General features: G+C 46.1%; 1 protein-coding gene across 1 annotated transcript in view; it reads right to left on the bottom strand.

Annotated features, from left to right (window-relative positions):
* Positions 1 to 569: 569 nt before the first annotated feature.
* LOC119405985 (uncharacterized) overlaps positions 570 to 21,962 on the bottom strand; it is a 92,953-nt gene continuing 71,560 nt past the window's right edge. The window contains exons 6-7 of the mRNA XM_049419277.1: positions 11,055 to 11,069; positions 570 to 839 (exon numbers count right to left, since the gene is read on the bottom strand). Of these exons, the coding sequence (XP_049275234.1) occupies positions 712 to 839; positions 11,055 to 11,069 (143 nt within the window). The 3' untranslated portion in view covers positions 570 to 711. The remainder of the gene's footprint in view (positions 840 to 11,054; positions 11,070 to 21,962) is intronic.

Genomic DNA, 21,962 nt, shown 5'->3' with positions numbered 1-21,962 from the left:
CATCTTATATAAGAATATCTTAATTGTAAATACTCATTTTAATTAAGAAAATAATCATCTTATATGCTTAGAATTCGCGGGAAATGCCGGTATACTAGAGTACCTGGAGAGCAGCCGCGGCAGATATACGCTCAGAATATTTCAAATAAGATGGCGGCAGCACGGCTTCCGGTAACCCGCGCATGCGTAGATCTCTTAGGCAGATGAGTCTCTTCTGCAGGTCAAGTACAGGACTACTATGTTGCCAAGTGTGGTGGTGCAGCGAGTGGTCATACACATTAAACAAATAATGCAACTGATGCACATTTAATGGGGTAGAAGATCTTCTTGATGAAGGAAAGGAAGTAGACCGTCCAAATAAAAGTTTCAAAGAAACGACTTTACGAGTTCCATACCGAAGCCTTCTTCACAATCGTTGCGAGCAGTGATTGCGAACGAGAGGAAAGAACAACATTGGATTATGATCAAGACTTCCGTATAGAAGCAAAAACGTCGTTTGTTTTAAACTTTAATTTGGTTGGTGCACTTCCTTTTCTTCATCATGTTTAATCTCGCCCAGACGGGTTTCCGTGGGAGTCTCGATTTGAAGACCTTCTTCTACATTTATTCTACTCAGTATTGATTTCAGTAGATTTCGCAGCATTATCCACCGAATCTGGTTTATTTCTTTCATGCGTTGAAATGAACACTCACATAGACTGACAGAAACGTCTACCGCTTTGATAAGCAGTCACTTTTGTAAATCCAGTAACTGCTATATTCAACTTTCTCGAAGGCATTGTCACATACAGGCGAATTTCCAACGCGACTGTTCCAGACATACTGTGTCCATTTGTGATCTGCAATAAAAAGGCATGTTTGATTTCCTTTGATTCTCCTCTTTTAGTGACTGTACGCTAAGTGTCACAACCTCACATTTACAGCTCTGAAGATGATCACCAGTTGCTTTATCAATATGGCATGCTTTGCGATACAAAATGTACTATGGAAATAGAAATGACGAGGTTAGAGCGGCAAAATTAACGTGAGGAATGTTGAAGCGAGTACTTGCTACGATAAAATATGCAACTGTCTTGCATTTAGCATGGCCGCGAGTGATTTATGTGAAATTGCACAAGCGACGCGCGCGAATCAGGCATGATTTCTCCTGACAATTCGATTAGCTTCAGCGAGAGGATTAAAGGAGTACTGACAACATTTTGAGGCATCCCAAAATGGGTACTTTTAGTTTCCCTAGCATGCAGTGTTAACGATATGCACACGCTGGAGCAAGACAGCACGTAAAAAATATTTTACTTGCATTTTAAAGTTTTCGTCACACACTATATATCTCCAAGCCAGCCTCATCACAATGAACATTATCACGACAAGTCAACACAGTTCACTGGGCTTGCCTACTCTGGGTTCTGCCCGCAGCCTAGATTGCAGGAATAGCTGTCGTAGCCGCTGGAAGACAATTCGTTCATTGTTGTTAATGTGTACCACGAGCGATTGGCACAGCTGCTGCTAGTACGTCGCGAGTTGTATCCCGTTGATGCCAGACTGTTTACACGCCACTGCGAAGCCGCCCCCTCGATATCGAGACCGTAAGTGCATTGTTAAGGCAGCGATATTAACAAGATACTCAATGCATTCCAAGCCCCGCGGTACTCATTTTAGGCTTCTCGGAACCAGTGTTTTATTTAGACAAATAATCTGAAACTGTTTAGAACACGTGTCAGTACTCCTTTAAGTCACTGCAACGGGCCCCAGTCTGTGTGTCCGCCTTACAGCGGCTGTCTCTTCGGCTGTCATAGCAGTAAATAAACTCTGGTTGTAATGACTTCCTTCCGAAATGCTTGACGACAAGTCACTAAATATTCAGTGCCCTCGCGCTTTCGGGAAAATAGGGGCAAGCGAAGGTTGGCGCGTGCGCGCCTACCGTACTCTTCTTTCTTTCTTTCTTTCTTTCTTTCTTTCTTTCTTTCTTTCTTTCTTTCTTTCTTTCTTTCTTTCTTTCTCTCTTTCTTTCTTTCTTTCTTTCTTTCTACCGAACTTCGAAATACTACCTCGTTGATTCTTACGGCATATGACAGTGCACACCGGCTGAAACGAGGAACACACAAACAAAAGGTTCGGCGTTCGTCGTTCCACCCGGTGTGCACTGCCATATGCCATAAGGATCAACTAACAAGCCCACAAGTACATTTTAAACAAGTTTACGCTTAGAATTGGACCTTCTTCCACGTGCTTAGCAGGGCCACAGTTCAATTCCTACAGGCAACAAAGACGTCCATTCGTTAACATCCAGGCGAGAATTAAATGTGGCAACCTGAGATGACGAGTGACCTCGATAAAAGTTAACATTGTCACGTGCGCTTATTCCTTTATGTTTGATATGGTCCGGTTTAAGCCACAAGAAGCGTTACCACTGCTTGTCGCAGGCCGCGCCACGATGTTTAGAAACTTCCCGATTCTTTCAGAATATTGTGTTACGATTACGCGCAGGAGAAGAGTAACTGAAATTACTCGAGAACTAATGCGAGCACCAGCGATAACGCTGGGAGGTTCGATAAGGCATCTGTAAAGGTCGATGCATTTCACGGACGAGCAAACTGACAACGGCTGGTGAATGTAATCGCCGTTATGAGTGTTACAGTGTGTATCGCTTGTACCTTCGCTTCTTTGTTAGGCTTATTTCAACCAGGGCTTGGCAGAGATACTCAGAGAAGTATTCGTTGAGCGAACAGGAGAAAATGCCTCAGACAGGCTGGCCGACGTTTCGATAGGGGACCTATCTTTGTCACAGGCGCCTTGTCATCCCTGACGTGTCAGTTATAAGGGGTTTGTGATGACGTCATGTCCAGCGGTGGCGCGTCTGTTGCTGTTGGTAATTGCTGCCAAGAAAACGAAAAACTAGAAAGCAGAGGAGTGTAGCCCTTGCCACATTTCAAGAAAGTTTGCAACCGCGCTCAGGTCTCCCATCTCAGAGTTAAGGGGAACTGCAAAGAAAGAAAAAGAAAGGAGAAAAAGTGGGGGGGGGGGGGTACAACAAAGCGAGAGGCCGAGTCCAGCCATGACAAAGAGCTGCAGAAGATGGTGGGGAAGGCAACTACAGACGGGGAAAAACACGGGTGGTCTACGTTTAAAGGTCAACGTGTTTCCTTTAAGTGATATTGAAAGGGGTGCCTGAAAAACTCGTGCTTAATGGGTGAAGTCATTGGCTGACATATGCACCAAGTGTCGTCGATGGCTTCAATAGTTGGGCGGCCGCCAACTAAGGAAAAAAAAGAGGGGTGGCCAGGGGGAACAATCAGAGTAAGAAACGGAGAACTTCCTGAGAAGGCGAGCGCTGTGACAATGTTGGGCAGGAGCGGTGTTAGAAGCGCGGAAAATGGAAAGGGAACCGTGATTCGAAGGCACTAGAAAATGAAAACTTCTTAAGAGTATTAAATGTAATATATATTATATACACACATATGTGCACATCTATACATGTAAGATTAGATTTAAAAAATAAATATTGATAGTGTATTATGGGAGCTGGTGGGGGTTTTATTTTGCGAATAGGCTGTTGGTTGAGGTTATTTGAAAGCTGAGCGTACTTTATGTCTCTTAATATTATTGAAATGATGCTATGGCTTTTAGTGACTCTAAATTACCACGTGCTAGATTTATTCCTGATAGGTGTAGAGATTGAAATTTGTTCATCAAATACGATTCCATGTATTTCCTCTGAACGTGGTGACCGGAAATTTGTCTGTAGAATGTAAAGTTTGGCTTGATCAAAATTGTGGTCTTGTTGTTGAAGTGCCTGGCTACTGATTTGGTAATTTGTGCTATGTATCTGTGCGGTGGCCATTCAGTCTTACATGAATTGGTTGTCCAGTTTCGCCTATGTATTGTTTTTTACAGGTGGTACATTCAATGCAGTATATCAGGTTGTTCGAGGTGCACGTGAAGTTCGATGTTACCTTGTGAATGTAATAGGATGCTGTGCTTTTTACGTTGGTGGCTGGCTGTATATGTTTGCATGGAGAATATCTGGAGCGGCCACAGTGTCCAGATGTTGGTGTAGTTCTTGTTGCGAGTTTTGCATGCAGGAGCATATCTTTAAATTTGGCGTTGCGCCTGTAGGCAACCTTAGGCGGTTAGGGGAAGATTTTTTAAAGTTTCTGGTTGGTTGTTAGAATTGGAGAGTATTTTGTCAGGATGTTGTTTATGTTCGGAAGTGCGTTTGAAAATTTTGTAGTGAGAAGAGTTGTTGTTGTGGTTTTAGGGCGTGGTTTGAGTGTCTCAGTGCGGTCTAGTTTTCACGCGTCCGTCTAAGCCTTATGAAGGAACGTGTTCGGATAGTTTCTGTTTGCTAGTGTTTCTTTTAGGGTAGTAAGTCTGTTTTAGTAAGCCTCATTTTCTACGCATATGTGACGTAACCTTGTTGCCTGGCTCCTGGAAATGCCCTGTTTACAATGTTTCGGGTGATGGCTAGTATAATCTAGGTATTGTTGCTTGTCAAATGTTTTTTTTTATACAGCGTTGTCTTTAATATGCCATTCTCAAGATATATGGTTGTGTCAAGAATGTTGATGCACTCAGCTGAGGTCTCGGACATGAACTTTATTTTTGGATGAAAGGAGTTTAGGAATGATGTAAATTTAGCTACATTGTCCCTGCCATGACCCCATATTATAAGTAAGTCATCAATATACCGAAGGTATGTGTGTATAGTCTGTCTGCGCAGCGAGACAGGAAGTCTGTTTCCAGAATTCCCATGATTTTATTTGCATAAGTGGGTGCGAATGGGGTGCCCATGCTTGTGCTTGTATTTGAAGGTAGTAATTTTCTTCAAATTTAAAAGAGTCGTGTGATAGTACTAGTTCGAGTAATGATAAATATACTTCAGTAGAATGCTGTACATTATGTTGATTTAAGGTTTGCTTTATTGAATTTAGGCCCTCTGGGATCGGAATATTCTTGTATAAAGCGCTAACGTCTAGTGTGACGAGAATGGCGTTTTGTGGTAGTGTGCCTTTGCTAATAATCTCTTCTATTATTCGCAGTAGGTGTGGGGTGTCTTGTACAAATGACGGGAATGTCTTCAGAATGTCCACGAGAGAGTGGTTATGGAATTCGGAGAGGCTCTCAGGTGGGGTGTTGTTGTTTGATACAATTGGGCGCCCTGGAATATTGGCAGTGTATAATTCGGTGGATGGTACTTTGTGAATTTTTGGAAGGAGGTAAAACCGCCCTACTGCTTTGTTGTTTGGTTTCAGAAACTTAAGTTCTGATGGACTTAATAATTCATCAGCAATGAGGGATCTAAGTGTGTCAGTGATTGTGACTGTGTATTGTTTTGTTGGATTGTTGTCTAGCTTGTGGTAGTGTTCTGGATTATTGAGTTGTCTGTAAGCCTTGTTCTTGTACTTCTGTATTGGCCAAATAACTATGTTTCCTCCCTTATCGGTTTCCTTGATGATAATGTCTTTGCGCGACTTGAGGTTAGAAATAGATAATACTAGCCATCACCCGAAACATTCTAAACAGGGCATTTTCAGGAGGCAGGCAACAAGGTTACGGCGCATATGCATAGAAAATGAGGAATACGCAAACAGACTTACTACTCTAGAAGAAACTCTAGCAAACAGAAGCCATCCAAACACGTTCCTTGATAAGGCTTACACAGACGCAATAAAACTACACCGCACTGAGACACTCAAACCACGCTCTAAAACCACAGCAACACCTCTTCTCACTTCAAAAATTTCAAACGCACTTCCGAACATAAACAACATCCTCACAAAATACTATCCAATTCTAAAAACAACCAGAAACTTTAAAAAAAAATTCACTAACCGTATAAGGTTGCCTACAGACGCATCGCCAATTTTAAAGATAAGCTCGTGCATGCAAAACTCTCAACAAGAACTACACCAACATCTGGACCCTGTGGGCGCTCCAGATATTCTACACGCAGACCTATACAGCCAGCCACCAACGTAAAAAGCACAGCATCCGATTACATTCACAAGGTAACATCGAACTTCACGTGCACCTCAAACAACCTGATCTACTGCATTGAATGTACCACCTGTAAAAAACAATACATAGACGAAACTGGACAACCAATTCATGTAAGACTGAACGGCCACCGCGCAGACACAAAGCTCAACTTACCAAAAGCAGTGGCCAGCCCCTTCAATCAACAAGGCCACAATTTTGATCAGGCCAAACTTTACATTCTACAAACAAATTTCCGGTCACCACGTGAGAGGAAATACACGGAATCGTATTTGATACACAAATTTCAATCCGTACACCCATCAGGAATAAAATCTAGCACGTGGTAATTTGGAATCACTAAAAGCCATAGCATGATTTCTATAATATTAAGAGACATAAAAGTACGCTCAGGTTTCAAATACCCTTAACGAACAGCCTATTCGCCAAATAAAATCCCAAACCAGCTCCCATAATACAATATTCTTTTTTAAAATCTCCTAATCTTACATGTATAGATGTGCACATGTGTGTGTATACATATATTATATTTCGCATATAATCCCCTAAGTAGTTTTCATTTCCTAGTGCCTTCGAACCACGGTTCCCTTTCCCCTTTCCGCGCTTCTAACACCGCTCCTGCCCAGCATTGTCACAGCCCTCGCCTTCTCCGGAAGTTCTCCGTTTCTCATTCCGATTGTTCCTCCCGGCCGCCCCTCTTTTTTTTTCTTAGATGACGGCCGCCCAATTTTTGAAGCCATCGACGACACTTGATGCATATGTCAGCCAATCACTTCACCCATTAAGCACGAGTTTTTCAGGCACCCCTTTCAATATCACTTAAAGTAGGCACGTGGACCTTTTAATGTACGCCGCCTGGTTTTTCCCCGTCTGTAGTTGCCTTCCCCACCATCTTCTGCACCTCTCTGTGATGGCTGGACTCACCCTCTCGCTTTGTTGTACCCCCCCTCCCCCACTTTTTTCCTTTCTTTTTCTTTCTTTTCAGCTCCCTTTAACTCTGAGATGGAAGACCTGAGCGCGGTTGCAAACTTTCTTGAAATGTGGCAAGGGCTACACTCCTCTGCTGTCTAGTTTTTCGCTTTCCAGGCAGCAATCACCAACAGCAACAGACGCACCACCGCTGGACATGACGTTACCACGAACCCCTTAAAACTAACACGTCAGGGAGGACAAGGCGCCTTTGACAAAGATAGGTCCCCTATCGAAATGTCGGCCAGCCTGTGTGAGGTATTTTCTCCTGTTCGCTCAACGTCTCCGTGTATCCATCTGTCGGCTCCCTTCTTGACTTTAGAAAAGTATTGTGGGATACGGATATCGAAATATACATGTGTGGGAAGCCTAAAATACAGATAGTGGGATACATTTGCCTCGGAGTGGACGGTATACGTCGGCGATACATTTGCAACACGACGAAGAAAATATCCCTGAATACAGATGGAATAATACAGGCACCGAAATATTTCTTTGTTTCGAGGATGTTGATGCTCTGCGCAGACATTGCTATGTGCCACTTAATATTGTAAGTATTGTGAACACCAGTTTAGAACTGGAATACATATATTTCACAGACAAAAAATTGGCAGATCCCATTCATTCTGAGAGTCAATGTGATACGAAGCAATAGGCGAGTAGTAGCCTATTCGCAATGCCCACGAACTATAGGTGGCGCGCCGTGCTTTTCAAGATGGCGCCGGGAGGAGGGTCAACCCGTTTGTTAGCATAGGAACAGATAGTACGTGCGGACGTACGGCCCGTGCCACTTTCACCGGATAAAGTCATGAGCCGCGCTGAATTGGATATGAGACTAAAATACTTTCCCAAACCATGGAAAGTGCAAAGTACTCGCCACCTAATTATTTGCTGCGGTGTGAAAAGTTATATTTCAGCTCCGTTACCGTGCATAACGATGTTTTGCGAAATCCTGTGCGTGCTACATAAAACTGCATGAACTAAAATTGACGTATGAGCTGAACGGCACTGCGAGGTAGTACGTACCGAGCCTGCCTGACGGATTTGCCGCAGTAGTAGGCCGCCAGCGAGTAGCGTCATCGCTGCTGCACGGGACCGCACGTTTAACGTGGTGATGGTTTGCAAACATAATACGCCGTCGTCATTACTTGCGCAGTCGGGAACGCGGTATTACGTCTTCAACGAAACACGAGCATTTAACATCCCATTCAGTAGCGCTTGTGTCACAGCCATGCTGAGACTCTAGCCGCGTGCAATTCACTTCACTCGCATGTTGCAGATTCGATCAGCACGATCCAAACATGAATATCGAAAAGAATGCACACGTATGCTTTTCGCAACGGCGAAGAAGTTAGCCGAGAGGCGTGGATTGTGGCCGTGACTGCACGTTCCATCGCTCTAACCATTTCGCTTCGCTGGTCGAGCTCGAGCGTGTTTGCGATGCGGCGCTCCCTAATATCTACAATAATTGTGATACATGCAATGCACAAGAGGAACTATGCTTTTATTGTGATCTCGCTCAAGGATATTATACGTTAAATACAATCAAAGTGACTTACAAGCGTGAAAGATCAACGCACGAGGGGACGTGAAGTGCAACTCGCTCCTCGTGAGTTCAGCTGATCGTTCATCGTCGCTGTCACAGCTGTCACTCTCGGTGCCTTCACAGTCGTCTACGTCCAGTGAAAAATCCTAGTCGTCAAGATGGTTTCTTTCAACATCACTGGTGAAAGCAATCCGAAGAAATTCCTTCGCCGAACGACTTCGACTACTCCGCGTCAACACGTTTACAATTAGAGAGACGTCTGCGGCGTCTGGGCGCGAAGAACATTACCCTTTACCCTCGGATCGGTCAACGAGCAAATCGCTTGCAGTGTGCTGCCACCTATCAACAAACGTACAAAAACAAGCGGCGCAGCGCTGGCTGTGAAACCAACACCAACAAACTGGCGAAGGACGGTGTGGAAAGCGTTCGCTTCACGAAAGGCGTGGGGGAGCAGACGCGTCCTCGAATGATTGAAACGTCGCTCGCACGATTAGTAACAGCGCTTTGCTGACAAAAGGATAGAGGCCCTATTTTAATGTATCGACAACTTGAGATCGCCGAGTTTTACAAGAGCACATAGCGAGCGAGCGCGACCTCCCGCGTACAGTGTTATGGGATTCATGCTCTACAAGAAACACTGACCAATGCTATATACAAGTAAAATAGGGTGAGCTTCAACTGAATATGTCAGACGATAACATTTAACTAACCTACGTGGCTACAGAAAGCCTCGCGAAGCTGATAGTATGCGTACGCTGTGGGCTAGCATTGAAAGCGCGAGTTGCCACGTATTTTCACGAAAACTTCGAGTCTCGCAAGAACGAATAAGATTTCTCATGTCACGGAGGGCCCGGTTTGTTCACTGATGCAGGGAACATGCAAAGTCGTAGTGTTCCTTCCTTGCCAATGCGTTAACACTGAGGTTAGCACAGCCGAACAAGGGACCGACTGCGTAGTGCTGCCATTTTATCGTCTACTAACCCTCCTCGAGAGGACGCTCCTGAATTCCGCTTGGCGGCGCGACAGTCTATGGGCATTGCGAATACCGCATTTTTATTGCTTTCAGTCGAGCGAAGGCAGTTGGGCCAACTCCTTCGTTCCTTTAGAGTAGATATGGGTATATCGCGGTCAGGCCCGTAGCGAGGAATTTTTTCCAGAGGGGGCAAGGGGTCAGTTGCTAAAGTAACTATTTGAAGAAAGCACCTATTTTGAGAAAAGTAGCTACATGAGGAAGCAACAGTTTAGGGGGGAAAGGAGCTAGCCCACCTCCCCCCCTCCTCCCGGCTACGGGTATTATTCGTGGGCTTACCAGGCACCTTGACTACACTGACGCCCAAAGGGTATCCATCGTCCGAAGTAACGTTGGCACTCACGTTAGTGCACAGATGTCAGTTTTATCGAAATGAACTGCACGCTACTGTGCCATGATGTGTATATCATAAGAAGCGGTTTTCGCTGCATGGCTACGATTTGAGCAATAGTCGGCCTCAGCTTGCCCGGTCATAGGAGTTAATATGTAGTGTTCATTACATTCTTATAAAAGCCGATAGCGAACACTGCAACCACAGTCGACGTTGTCGCGAAATGACGCCATTATAGGTTCGTTTCCGTCAGCACTATCAAGCACCGGCGTAGATCTGCGGCAGAATAATTGAGTGCCATGAGGAATGCCTGGGTTCGACCCTGGCCCTACCGTGATCTTCAATATTTCTTTTGGTCCGACTTTTCCTTCATTGAAAACGTTGCCGACGCCTCCTACGCATTTTCTGCGTCACAAGCTCCATAACGCGACGGCGTAAAGGTTTTTGAAAATCTGTTATCGTCGTTCCTGGGTTGATACAACCTGAGTCACCTGTGGCTCGCACTCGCATTCCTTGGGCCAAGGTACACGAGTATTTGCCAGACGTGACTCAAGGAAAGAAATTCATGACGTGCGCGATCAGTATCTCAGGTTAATGATGTGTTCATTCACCTGCTCATCGTGCTCGTCATACATTAATGCTCTCCCATGCCGATTTTGGTGTGTGTCAAGTATAGGAGACGTCCACGAGAGCAGCCAGACATAGATAGATAGATAGATAGATAGATAGATAGATAGATAGATAGATAGATAGATAGATAGATAGATAGATAGATAGATAGATAGATAGATAGATAGATAGATAGATAGATAGATAGATAGATTACAAGAAAAAGTATGCGTGACTCTTTTCGGAGAGTTCTGACTTGCCACGTATACGACTCCCTTTGAAAAGATACGTGGGTGGGTTGGTGGGTCAGAGTAGGCGCGCTCTAGGCGAGTACCTTGACCGTCTTAGGAACAGTGAAAGGACTCTTATCTGAAGGATCACAATACCACTCCTGAGGGATTCAAAAGACTTGCCGGAACACACCTTGGTCAAATGACACACAACGAAGCGTCAAGTTACTCTAGAACTATTTTAGGTTAATTCGGTTACTTAGGCTGCTCATGCACTAATTTCGCGTGATTACTGTTGGAAATAGTGAAGTAATAAATTCAAGGGCATCCAATAATACTTACTCTCGGTCCCGGTGACTGCAAAGGAAGAATAGTTAAATTTTAGTATTATTTTATTAAAGCTTACTAAAATAACACAAGTATTCTAGAATTAGCGAAAAGATGGTTTGCGATTTTTAATGAAGCAGTTTAGATATTCCTCGTTGACATGCTTCTAGGAGTACAGCAAACTAAAACATGCGACTGTGATGTGCACAGTGTCATTTGCTGAGAAATGAACTGTAGAAATCCGCATCATGTTTCCGTATTTATTCCTTATGATTATCAAAAAATGAAAACGTGGTGACGCCTGGTGGCATCAGACTTGTGACTTGCTCTGTTGTCGCACCTATTCAGCGTGAGCAGCCATGGAAAATGGTATCTGAAAAGGAGAACGTGAATCAAGATGAGAAAAGAGAATTGTAGTAAGTTTTCAAAACGCTACCCAATAAGTGGTTTACACAGACATAATGAAGGCTCACATCAAAGCAACAAATTCAAACAGCCATAGTAAGGAACTAAGTTTTTCGCAGTTATCGTGCAAAACACAACTTTCAAAAAGTAGCTGTTTCGCAACATGTCACTTGGCAACCAACTTGCACCACAAGATCATGTCAGCCTCTTTTATACAACAAACGAAATTGCTTAAAGCTCCTTTGCACGGGTGCCACTCACCTCTTTTCCTACGTCGACTTGTCCAATGAAAGAAAATATAGGACCGAGTGCCTCGTTGCCAGGGCGAGCAGCGCTGATGACTTTTCCAACACGAGTGGCGAGGCGCCAGACCACAGTGGCACCTTAGTTCCTACGAGTGTGGCTCTCAACTGCAGTGAAGAGGTGGGAGAAGCCATCCGGAATTCTGGGAATAACCAACACACGCAGACTGTTTATTTGGATTGAAAACCACAATTTGCGCAATGCAGCATGACTATACACACATAAGATACGAGTGTGTCACTTTAAATAGTTTCGCAACGAAAACAAATGTTCAAGTAAAAAAAGCGGGAACCTGGTTTCGCAATAGGCACAGGCTATGTACGAATGAAAGCACCTCTTTTTTGAAAAAGCGCTTCGAATTTCGCTCCTCGAATAAGCCGGCGTTTCGCGAGCATATTCCCACACCCAAGCGCATGCTCCGCCAGTCAGGGGCACGCGATGAGCAGTTCCTGACCGCCGGTTTTACAAATGTGTCCAACCCTTAAATACTCAGAAAAAATCACAGCATATCCACGGGGTGAAAGATGATGAGTGGGGCGAAGCTCCGGAGGGAATCATTGGTAAACCGTGAAACTCTTCCGTGAAATTCGCCCAGTACATCATATAAAGAGTGTGAAACACCGTGTATATATTAAACATCAAACTTTTATTGTACTGTTGGTTTACGTGGTCCCTTCATTATCACCGCGTTGTGAGCGGTGAAATTCAGGGAAAGTGTCCGCTCCCGAGCGAAAGAGAAAGCGCGCCAAGAGCGACCGCGTTCCCCGCTCGCCCTGTGAGAATTAACGGCAAGGCTAGAGGGAAGACACGGCGCGCATAGCGTTCCTCTTCGCGTTCTACGATGCGAGGTCGGTGTGTTTAGAAAAAGTTTAGTTCATCGTAGGACGCTACGAACATTTAGAAACAGTGTCCGTACAACGAGAACATTAACATACACGTAGCATGCCCAACGAAAGCCAACGGAATGCGATCGTGCAAGTGCTCCGGCTTAGCATCGCCTCATGGTCCCATTTAGCCAAACATCTTGCTCAAAGTGTGCTTTGCGTTTTTCGTAGAATTAATTTCTTTATCATGTACATTAGACGAAAAGTTGAAAGCTCACTAGAGTATATCACCCGCAATGTATGTCTTTTAGTGTGATTAAATGAAGGAACACTACGACGTCTTTTAAATTAAGATATCTAATGAATTGCTCATCTAGGGAGCAATTCATTAAACTAGAGCTGGCTACATACTACTACTACTGCTACTACAGAGGAGTGAACGACCCTCACCCTAAGGAGCTTCGCCGCTAAAAAGCGACACCCAGCGCTCGCGGACGCCGTCTACGTTGGCAACAGACATGTCATATGCTGGAATTACTGCACGTATCTCCGACAGTCGCGTAAACTCATTCGATTTTTTTTTAACACCGAACATCACCGCAGATGCAGGCGAACCACGAAAACAGCAAACATAGATGAGGGGAAAAGAGTTCACGGCGGCGGCCCCAACAACGCGCTCCGTCGAAAGTCTAGAGCGTTTCACCTTGCTGGAAGGCGTGTTTAATTTAAGTGACTACCGCATACGTGCTGGAAACATCATACTACATCATCATCATCATCAGCCTGTCTACGCCCACTGCAGGGCAAAGGCCTCTGCCATGTTCCGCCAATCAACCCGGTCCTGTGCTTTCTGCTGCCACGTAATACCTGCAAACTTCTTAATCTCATCTACCCACCTAATTTTCTGTCTCCCCCTCACGCGTTTGCCATCTCTTGGAATCCAGTCAGTTACCCTTAATGACCACCGGTTATCCTGCCGACGTGCTACGTGCCCGGCCCATATCCATTTCTTCTTCTTGATTTCAACTATGATGTCCTTAACCCCCGTTTGTTCCCTGACCCACTCTGCTCTCTTCCTGTCTCTTAAGGTTACACCTATCATTTTCCTTTCCATCGCTCGCTGCGTCGTCCTCAATTTAAGTTGAACCCTCTTTGTAAGTCTCCAGGTTTCTGCTCCGTAGGTAAGTACCGGTAAGATGCAGCTGTTATATACCTTCCTCTTGAGGGATAGTGGTAGATTACCATTCATGATTTGATAATGCTTGCCGAATGAGCCCCAACCCATCCTTATTCTTCTAGTTATTTCACTCTCGTGGTGCGGCTCCGCGGTTACTACCTGTCCTAAGTAGACGTACTCCTTTACAACTTCCTGTGTCTCGCCGTCTATCGCAAAGCGCTGTTCTCTGCCAAGATTGTTCCACATTACTTTAGTTTTATGCATATTAATTTTCAGACCTACTCTTCTACTTTCCGTATCCAGTTCAGTTATCATGAGCGGTAATTCGTCTCCCGCGTTACTCATCAATGCAATGTCATCAGCGAATCGCAGGTTACTGAGATACTCTCCATTAACTCTTATCCTAATTCTTCCCAATCTAGGGCCCTGAAAACCTCCTGTAAACACGTGGTGAATAGCATTGGAGAGATCGTGTCTCCCTGCCGTACGCCCTTCTTTATTGGGATTCTGTCGCTTTCTTTATGGAGGACTATAGTGGCTGTGGATCCGCTGTAGATTTCTTCCATTATGTTTATATAGGCTTCGTCGATGCCTTGATTCCGCAGTGCCTGCATGACTGCTGATGTCTCCACCGAATCAAATGCCTTCTCGTAATCTATGAAGGCTATGTATAAGGGTTGGTTGTATTCCGCGCATTTCTCTATCACCTGATTGATAGTATGAATATGGTCTATTGTTGAGAATCCTGTACGAAATCCTGCCTGGTCCCTTGGTTGATTGAACTCTAATGTCGTATTAATTCTGTTAGCAATTACTTTTGTAAATAGCTTGTAGACAACGGACAGTAAGCTTATGGGCCTTCTGCTTCTCAAACCACCGTGTTGAAGCCAAAGAAAACCATTTTAGGGCCTCCAAGCGTTCTGTACAACGACTTTCTTTTAGATGCGAAGCATCTTTTGCTCGGGGCTGTGTCCGGTAGCGTCCGCGCTTCACTGCGCTTGCGCGTCCCCTCCCCGTCTATCTTCTACGCCCTCCCCCTTCTCGCGCCCCTCATTCTCTCCTGTGCAACGCCGCAATGAGCGCCAGCGCATGTGCGTCCCCTCCCCCTCTCTCCTACGCTCCTCCTCTCGCGCGCCTCATCCTCTCCTGCGACGAGTAGGCAGCAGCAATGCCTCCGGCGTCTTGACGTGGCACGAGCGGCCGATGGCCGCCTCTGCTTCTGTGGCTCTAGACGCGGGGTGCTCGTGCTCTACTTCCCTCGCTGAAGAAGCCCACGACGACACCAATGACATGGACTGCAGAGAGGCAGACGCACATAATCTTGTGACTTCGCGGGAGTCGCGTACCTCGGACACCGGCAGTTCCACGCAGCGGGAGCTGGATGGAGACTAGAAGACAGTGCTGATTCTACACCAGAAGATGGCACAGGCTCGAGAACGCAAGAAAAAAAATTACACCATCTCCCGCTCAAGCCAACCATCTCCCCACTGCTTCGCATCCACACATGGTTCCCTTTAGCCGGAGATGGTGTAATTTTTTTCACGTTTCCACGCGCGGAAGCACACTGTACACTCAGTATCGATGGAAATCTTATCATGACGAACACTAATGCGCATCTCAAAACGACATCGTGCACCTTTAGCAGTGAAGACACAATGGGCGGTCAGCAACCAATAGCCCTTGATAAATGATTGCACGGGAGCTTGTAGAACCACGCGTTTACGGATCTCATCTTGGTCACTGAAGTTTTAGGTTGCACATTCGCAACCGCTCCGCGGACGCAGGCTGCTTGCTGTTGGAGATGGCAGGCAGCCTAATTCTGCAGAGCTGCTGTAGACGCCCAGCTAAAGCTGTACAATTACTACCTACGGAAGCAGTACACTCACCGTTTACAGGCCCAGGTTGTCCGTCCCGCATCTTCATGAATATGGCGCCCTCCAAGCGTCACTTCGAGCACGGCGCCTCCGCGTACATTATGGCGTGACCGCAACCGGAGATACGCATGTTCTCGGGAACACAAAACTACAAGACACGCATCCCACGCAGCTAACGCAATATATTCAAAGAGACAGAAGATACCGAGGGAGGACGCGTACGCGCCGCGCCACCGTGCGGGGCGCCCGCTTCTGTGGGCGAGTCGCGGCGCCAAAACGGTTTCGAGTGGCAACTACGCGATGTGCTTGGCGTATACGGCGGCTTGTTCAGCTCGGAAGCCAATTGAAAGGCGCTTCACGAGAGTCGAGTAACATTTGCAGAAATGTTAACTATCTTTTAACACGAAAGTGTTTTATGCCGGGATCCACCAAGACTTTCCTGACGCATTTCCGTGACGGAAACACGTCAGGAAAATGTCACGCCATCAGATGGGAATAGAAAAAAACTACAAGAAAAAGTTTCGTTGTAGGAGTCGGACACATGACCTCTCGGCCCACGACGATGGCTGGCGGGCGTGTAGCCCACTGAGCTACCGCAAAACGCATAACGGAGGCTACATGAAGCGCATTTTATATTTCACACATTCCTCTCCCCGTGCTCTTGGATGGGTGTACGGATGCTATTTCCACTGGATGCGTTTCCACTGTAAGTGTAATTTCATCAAAGATTTAACACACCGCGATGTGGTGACTTTAGCCCAAGCCGAGCCCATAGCATCCATCCATATCGAAAAATAGCTTTCCGACGCTCACCTGGCTGTCGCACCGCGTTCGTCGCTCGCCCTGTGAAAAATATCGGCCAGGCTAGACGGAGGACACGGCGCGCGTAGCATTTCTCTTCGCGTTTTACGACGCTTTCAAAGAGTGCATATCGAGTATCACTGTTTATTACGTGCTTGTTGACGCCACCTTTGCGCGGGATGCACCATGCGGTGTCCACGTATATGTTAAGAACGTCAGCTACCGCAAGGGTTAAATCATGGTCATGGGCGTTAGTCGTCGGTACGGAGACGTGCGACTAGGCGTCCACGTGGGTGCGTACATATCAAGCGGTGCTATATCTGCGAAGAAACAGTAGACATTGTACAAGCTCTCATATACCAATGCACTATAAAGAAACAACTACTTCTGTGACGACAAGTTTCACTTTCGTGTTATAGGTATTCCTATCAGAGAGGGATCAGCCATCTTTTTTTTCTACTTATACCTTCCAAAATGAGTCAAAACGGTCAACCGAAGAAAGTCGCGGTGCCATGACCCTCTTTAAAATCTTTTTTTTAATACGATCGTGTTTTATGGCGGGGTCCACTAAGTACTTCCGTTACCGGATATGACGTTCATAAAATGGACGCCAACAGGTGAGAAAGAAAAAAAACCAAGAAAAAGATCCGCCGATGGGAATCGAACCCACGACGTTGCTGCCGCGACGGTAAGCACCCGACGCGAAACTAACTAAGCCCCCTGGCAGATAGATGCTGGACACTTCACGAACGTGCCTTAAATCTTTCGCACATTCTCTCTCGCACGGCGCGCTCTGTTGGCGGTGTAGGTAGGCGGGGAGGAGCGGCGCGGTGCTGGCATCTGTGAAATGCGAAAAGAAGTAATGCGTCATGATCGACACTTAAAGCGCTTACTCCGAGATTGCGCGCGATATCGGAGGTCATGTTTAAAGCGTCTCGATACCAGAGGGGACACTGGCCGCGCTGGCGTCGCCGAGGCACCCTACACGCAGTTACGTTCTTTGCCTTTCGCTTCGTGTCAGCGTGCGCCGGCTCATCGGAGGAGTGCAGCTTCCACATGCACCAACGATATTTCTCCGCCGCCGACTACTTCGATTGCGAGAGCACCGACTAACAAAACTGCTGCAATATGCGTTGCAGAAAGGACGCGATTTCGACGGGCGAATGTCGTGCCTTGATGGAGCGAGACAGAGGCCAGCGGGACGCATGCGTTTGCGGCTCAAGCTAAAAACCTTTACGAACTAGGCGTCAACATGGGTGCATCCACGCCAATCGGTGCTATAGCTGCCAAACGCGAATAGACATTGTATAAGCTCACATATACCACTACACGATAAGCACGAGTTCTGCGTAGACACGTTTGACTTTCGTGTTATACCGAGTCCTATGACGGAGGGATCAGCCATGTTTTTTTGCTTACAATGTAAATACGTAGATAGTAACGGTCTAAGTGCCTTTAGTTGAACACGAAATGCTTCGCATTTAAAGGGGCCTCCAACACGTTTTTGAAGCGCCTACATCGCTGCCGACCGCATCAACGCGTAGTGGCGCTCGCCGGAACTATTGAGGGTGGAAATGACGAAGATGAGTGCTGGCCTATGATTGGATAAATGTAATGTTAGAAGTAATAACGGCGTTGCATCACAAAAGGCGTTATTATTGGGTTTAGTTTTTCTTTAGCATGCTTTTTTCACTTAACACCAACTAGACCAACGATCTTAGACTTTTGCAGCTGTAAAACTGCAGTGCCCGGCAAAGAATGCGCCGAACGCCACGGCTATACCACGGCGCTGGAGGAAACGCGCTGGGGACGCTCCAGGCGCCGTTGTTTGAAGAAACTGAAGGGAAAAAATTGGCCGCGTATCTGCGTGCTTCGCTGCAAATGTCGTGTAAAGACGATAGAAGAGGCGCTGTGTGAGATATGGACGCCATCTGGCAATACGTCGGGAAACATGAGTGCTGTGTTGCGTGCTGGTAGTCCCGGCGCAGCAGCAGGCGAAGACCTGCGGTGACCAACGCGACCGGCGGGGACGCCAGCCAGGCCGAAAACGCGGTTTGTCGCGAAGCGCTGAAGCAGAGAAACGTCCGCACTCAACGAGTACTCTCCACACACTTTTATTTACACGTCACCTGGGTAAAACAGGAACGCCAGAGCGGCGCCCACAACCGGCAGGCTGAAGGCCGCCCACAACGCTGCTTTTTCATTTTTTAACTATTTTTTTTCACCTTCTTGGCCTTCTCAAAACTAAAGTTTTTCAACACCAACCCATGGCATTCGTACAGTGCAATACAGAACCGAAACCGAAACACAACAATGAGCTCGTGCGAAGGGAACGGAGGAAGGCAAATTTCAGCGCAGTCGCATTTTCAGCTTTGTTGAAACAGCGCTCACTAGACGACGACGAAGTAAAAGAAGGCACAGGACAGGCACCACATTGTTTGCACCACATTGTTTGTTACTATCGCAACGGCGTCATCATTACGTTGGAAAGAACGGGCAACATTGTATGCAATCTTCCCGTACGTAGGTTCTTTCAGTTAATTTCACTGGGGCGCCATCAGACGTCACAGGGTAAGTGAAACGTGGTCAGGTGACCCTGCGAAAATCGAGCTGAGGGTAGGCCTCCATTTTATTGTATTTTCAGTCTTCTAGGCTGAATAACTTCGGACTGCGTGCACCTATCGCTGCCGTTCTTGCTGCACTAATCTCTTCAGCCTTCAGTCTACGTAACCCGAAAGTAAAAAATGTAAAAGAATGAGGTCTGGAAAAGTGTTAGAGGGTCCCTTTAATATCTCTTTTGCTGAGAAGGTTTTCTAGCGTCGGCTAGCGACAGCATCGGCTCGGCTTGAGAGGGAACGATTTTAGTCGCAGAGGCCGGAAATGGTGTCTCCGTGATGCTAGTGTGACTGGCGTCGGGCGCTTTACCGCATGGGCCATTTTGCGAATAGTAGAAACCCTTCACCGCATTCTTTTTTTACCCATTCTGAGCCGAGTGCGTTCCTCGGCTCAGAATAAAACAGTTTTCCTTTCGCCTTGGAAACACGTTAGCTGATTTTGTTTTAAAAAATAAAAATAACACAACGAGATACCCGGGTCTTGCACAACATCGCGATATAATGAACACATATAAAAAGATTTCACCGTTATGTTACAAATACATTGTTAAAATGTACCGCAATACTGAATTGCAGATACTCAAAAATACCTCTGAGATATTATCGATATTGCCTTGCGCTGACGACGTCCAAAAACAGTTTCATATTTAGCTGTCCGACTGCCAGTTTTACAGCGAAAGCTGATGTGGAATCGCAACAAGAGCCTCTTTCGGTATCGTATATTCGTCCGCCGGAGCCGCTGCCGGTGTCCGTAAACACGTGACCACCCTTTGGGAGCAAAAGTACCGCGGCCCGTATGGTACATCGTGTCCATTTTGCGACGCCCTAATCCGGTATGTAACTGTGACACACTTATTGTGGACTTGCAAGGATCTACATTTAAGCCGTCGTCGCATACGTGCAACAGGCCTCAGGCCTGGCCGCCCACCCGACCTTCACCGCTCGATTAGTGGACCTCACCACCGCTCATTACTGGACTTCATACACGAAGCAAATGTGTATGTGTATTTCTGAATCAGTAACTATTATGCCTAAGAGCAGACTTTCGAAAATAAAAAAAGTAAACACTATCGCATGAAATTAGAAAAATTTAATCAGAAAAACAATTGGGGGACGCCTAAGCTTCGCCTTTAAAGATGAACGTGATAGCGATATCCTGCTCCCAGTGTGTACTTCGACCACTACGTGTGTGTAACAGAATGCGCGCACTGAGGTGTGTGCCTTATGTAATGGGTAGCATGCTTTAATCCAGGAGCAATTATGCGCGACAAACTTTTTCGAAGTGGCGATACACCCACCACGTGGTCTTAAAGGAATACTCGCAGCAATGTGTGTACCTTTTGTAATGGGTGGCTGGCTTTAAACCACCAATTAAATGTCATTATGATATTGACATGTTGCGACGCCCGATGGCAATGAATGCTTGTACCACGAAATGTTACTGCGATACTAAATCTCGTACTGTGACACCCGTATACAGGACGCGTATGTTTGTGAAGCATGAAAGTTACCTCCAGTGCAGTCCCAAACAGAGGCCTGGTTGTGTGGTAGAACATCTGCTAGCCACTGCATGGGTTCGATTCTCACTCGGACCCAACATTTTTATTATTTATTTTATTTGCAGCTTTCTCGATTTTTCGGTCACGGAGAAGATGATGATTTTTCGCTCACAACCAACGACACCTACACCGATCCCGGAATTTCTGCTAATCGAGTTCTTTGAAAACACCACTCCTTTTGCAGCAGAGTAATATAGAAAAGGCGAAAAGGTGGTCTCTGGTTTTCAGTTAAGCAGCTGAGGTGTCCCTCCTTTACATGCTTGTATGAGTATAGCCAACTCAAATGTGTGACTGTGACGGGCATAGTGTCAATGGCGCAGAATCAACTGCAGAAATGCACACCATGTTTCCATATTTATTCTTTGTGATTATAAATAAATCGAAAAGTGGTGACGGCTGGAGGCATCCGACTTGTGACTTGCAATGGTGTCGCTCCTGTTCATCATGAGCAGCCATGAAAATTGGTGCCTGAAAAGCAGAATGTGATAAAATGATGAGAAAACGGAATTGTAGTGAGAGTTTGCAAAACCCACACAATTGGTGATTTACACACACATAATCAAGGCTCACAACAAATGCAAACAGGCATGGTAAGGAACGAAGTTTTTCGCCGTTATGGTGCAAAACACAACTTGCGAAAGTAGATCTTTTTTAACATGTCACTTGCTAACTAACTTGCACCTGAAGATGATGTGAGCCTCTTTTATAGACAAATGAAATTGGTTAAAGGGCCCCTGACAGCCGATTTTTAGTTTGTGACATTTGTGTTGCAATAAGTAGGTCTATGTCTTGTAATCACGGAATGACACCGCAAATGCTCCTACGTGATGTCTAATTAATCCTAGCAGCGTTAAATATGGTCATTTTTAGTGTAGGTTCAAAACGCGCGCAGAAAGAGGATAAAAAACGAGCGCCGCGCCGCGGCGGTAGCGGCTCAGGGCACGCGTGATGACGTACGCTCAGTATTGGGTGACGTCAGCCACACGCTTCTTGAGCTGCTAGTTGGAGAAGTTCGTCTGCTCGTCGAGCACGTGGTATACGATGTCTTCGCTGTCAGACGCAGATTCGTGGCCCTACTCATCGTCTAACGAGTCCGACGACGGTTCGCAAGTGGCGGATGCTGAGGTTGCGATTGTTTTGAACGGAGGAGCCTGGCAATGCAGCGGCTAAAACCGAACGCGTCTTCTCTCTGCAAGGATCACGGCTGCACTTTTTTCTAGCACTCCGATACGTTCGCCTATAGTGGACTCACTATGCGTTGCTCTTTTTGTTGCCACCCGGCAGATTATTTTTATTTTTTTACAAGCGTCTAGTGCTGACAGCACTGCTTGGCGCCGCCGTTGAAGAACGGCGAGACGCCGTGAG

This window comes from Rhipicephalus sanguineus, chromosome 9 (genome assembly GCF_013339695.2).
Source record: "Rhipicephalus sanguineus isolate Rsan-2018 chromosome 9, BIME_Rsan_1.4, whole genome shotgun sequence".
NCBI lineage: Eukaryota > Metazoa > Arthropoda > Arachnida > Ixodida > Ixodidae > Rhipicephalus > Rhipicephalus sanguineus.
This window is presented reverse-complemented; position numbering and strand designations above follow the sequence as displayed.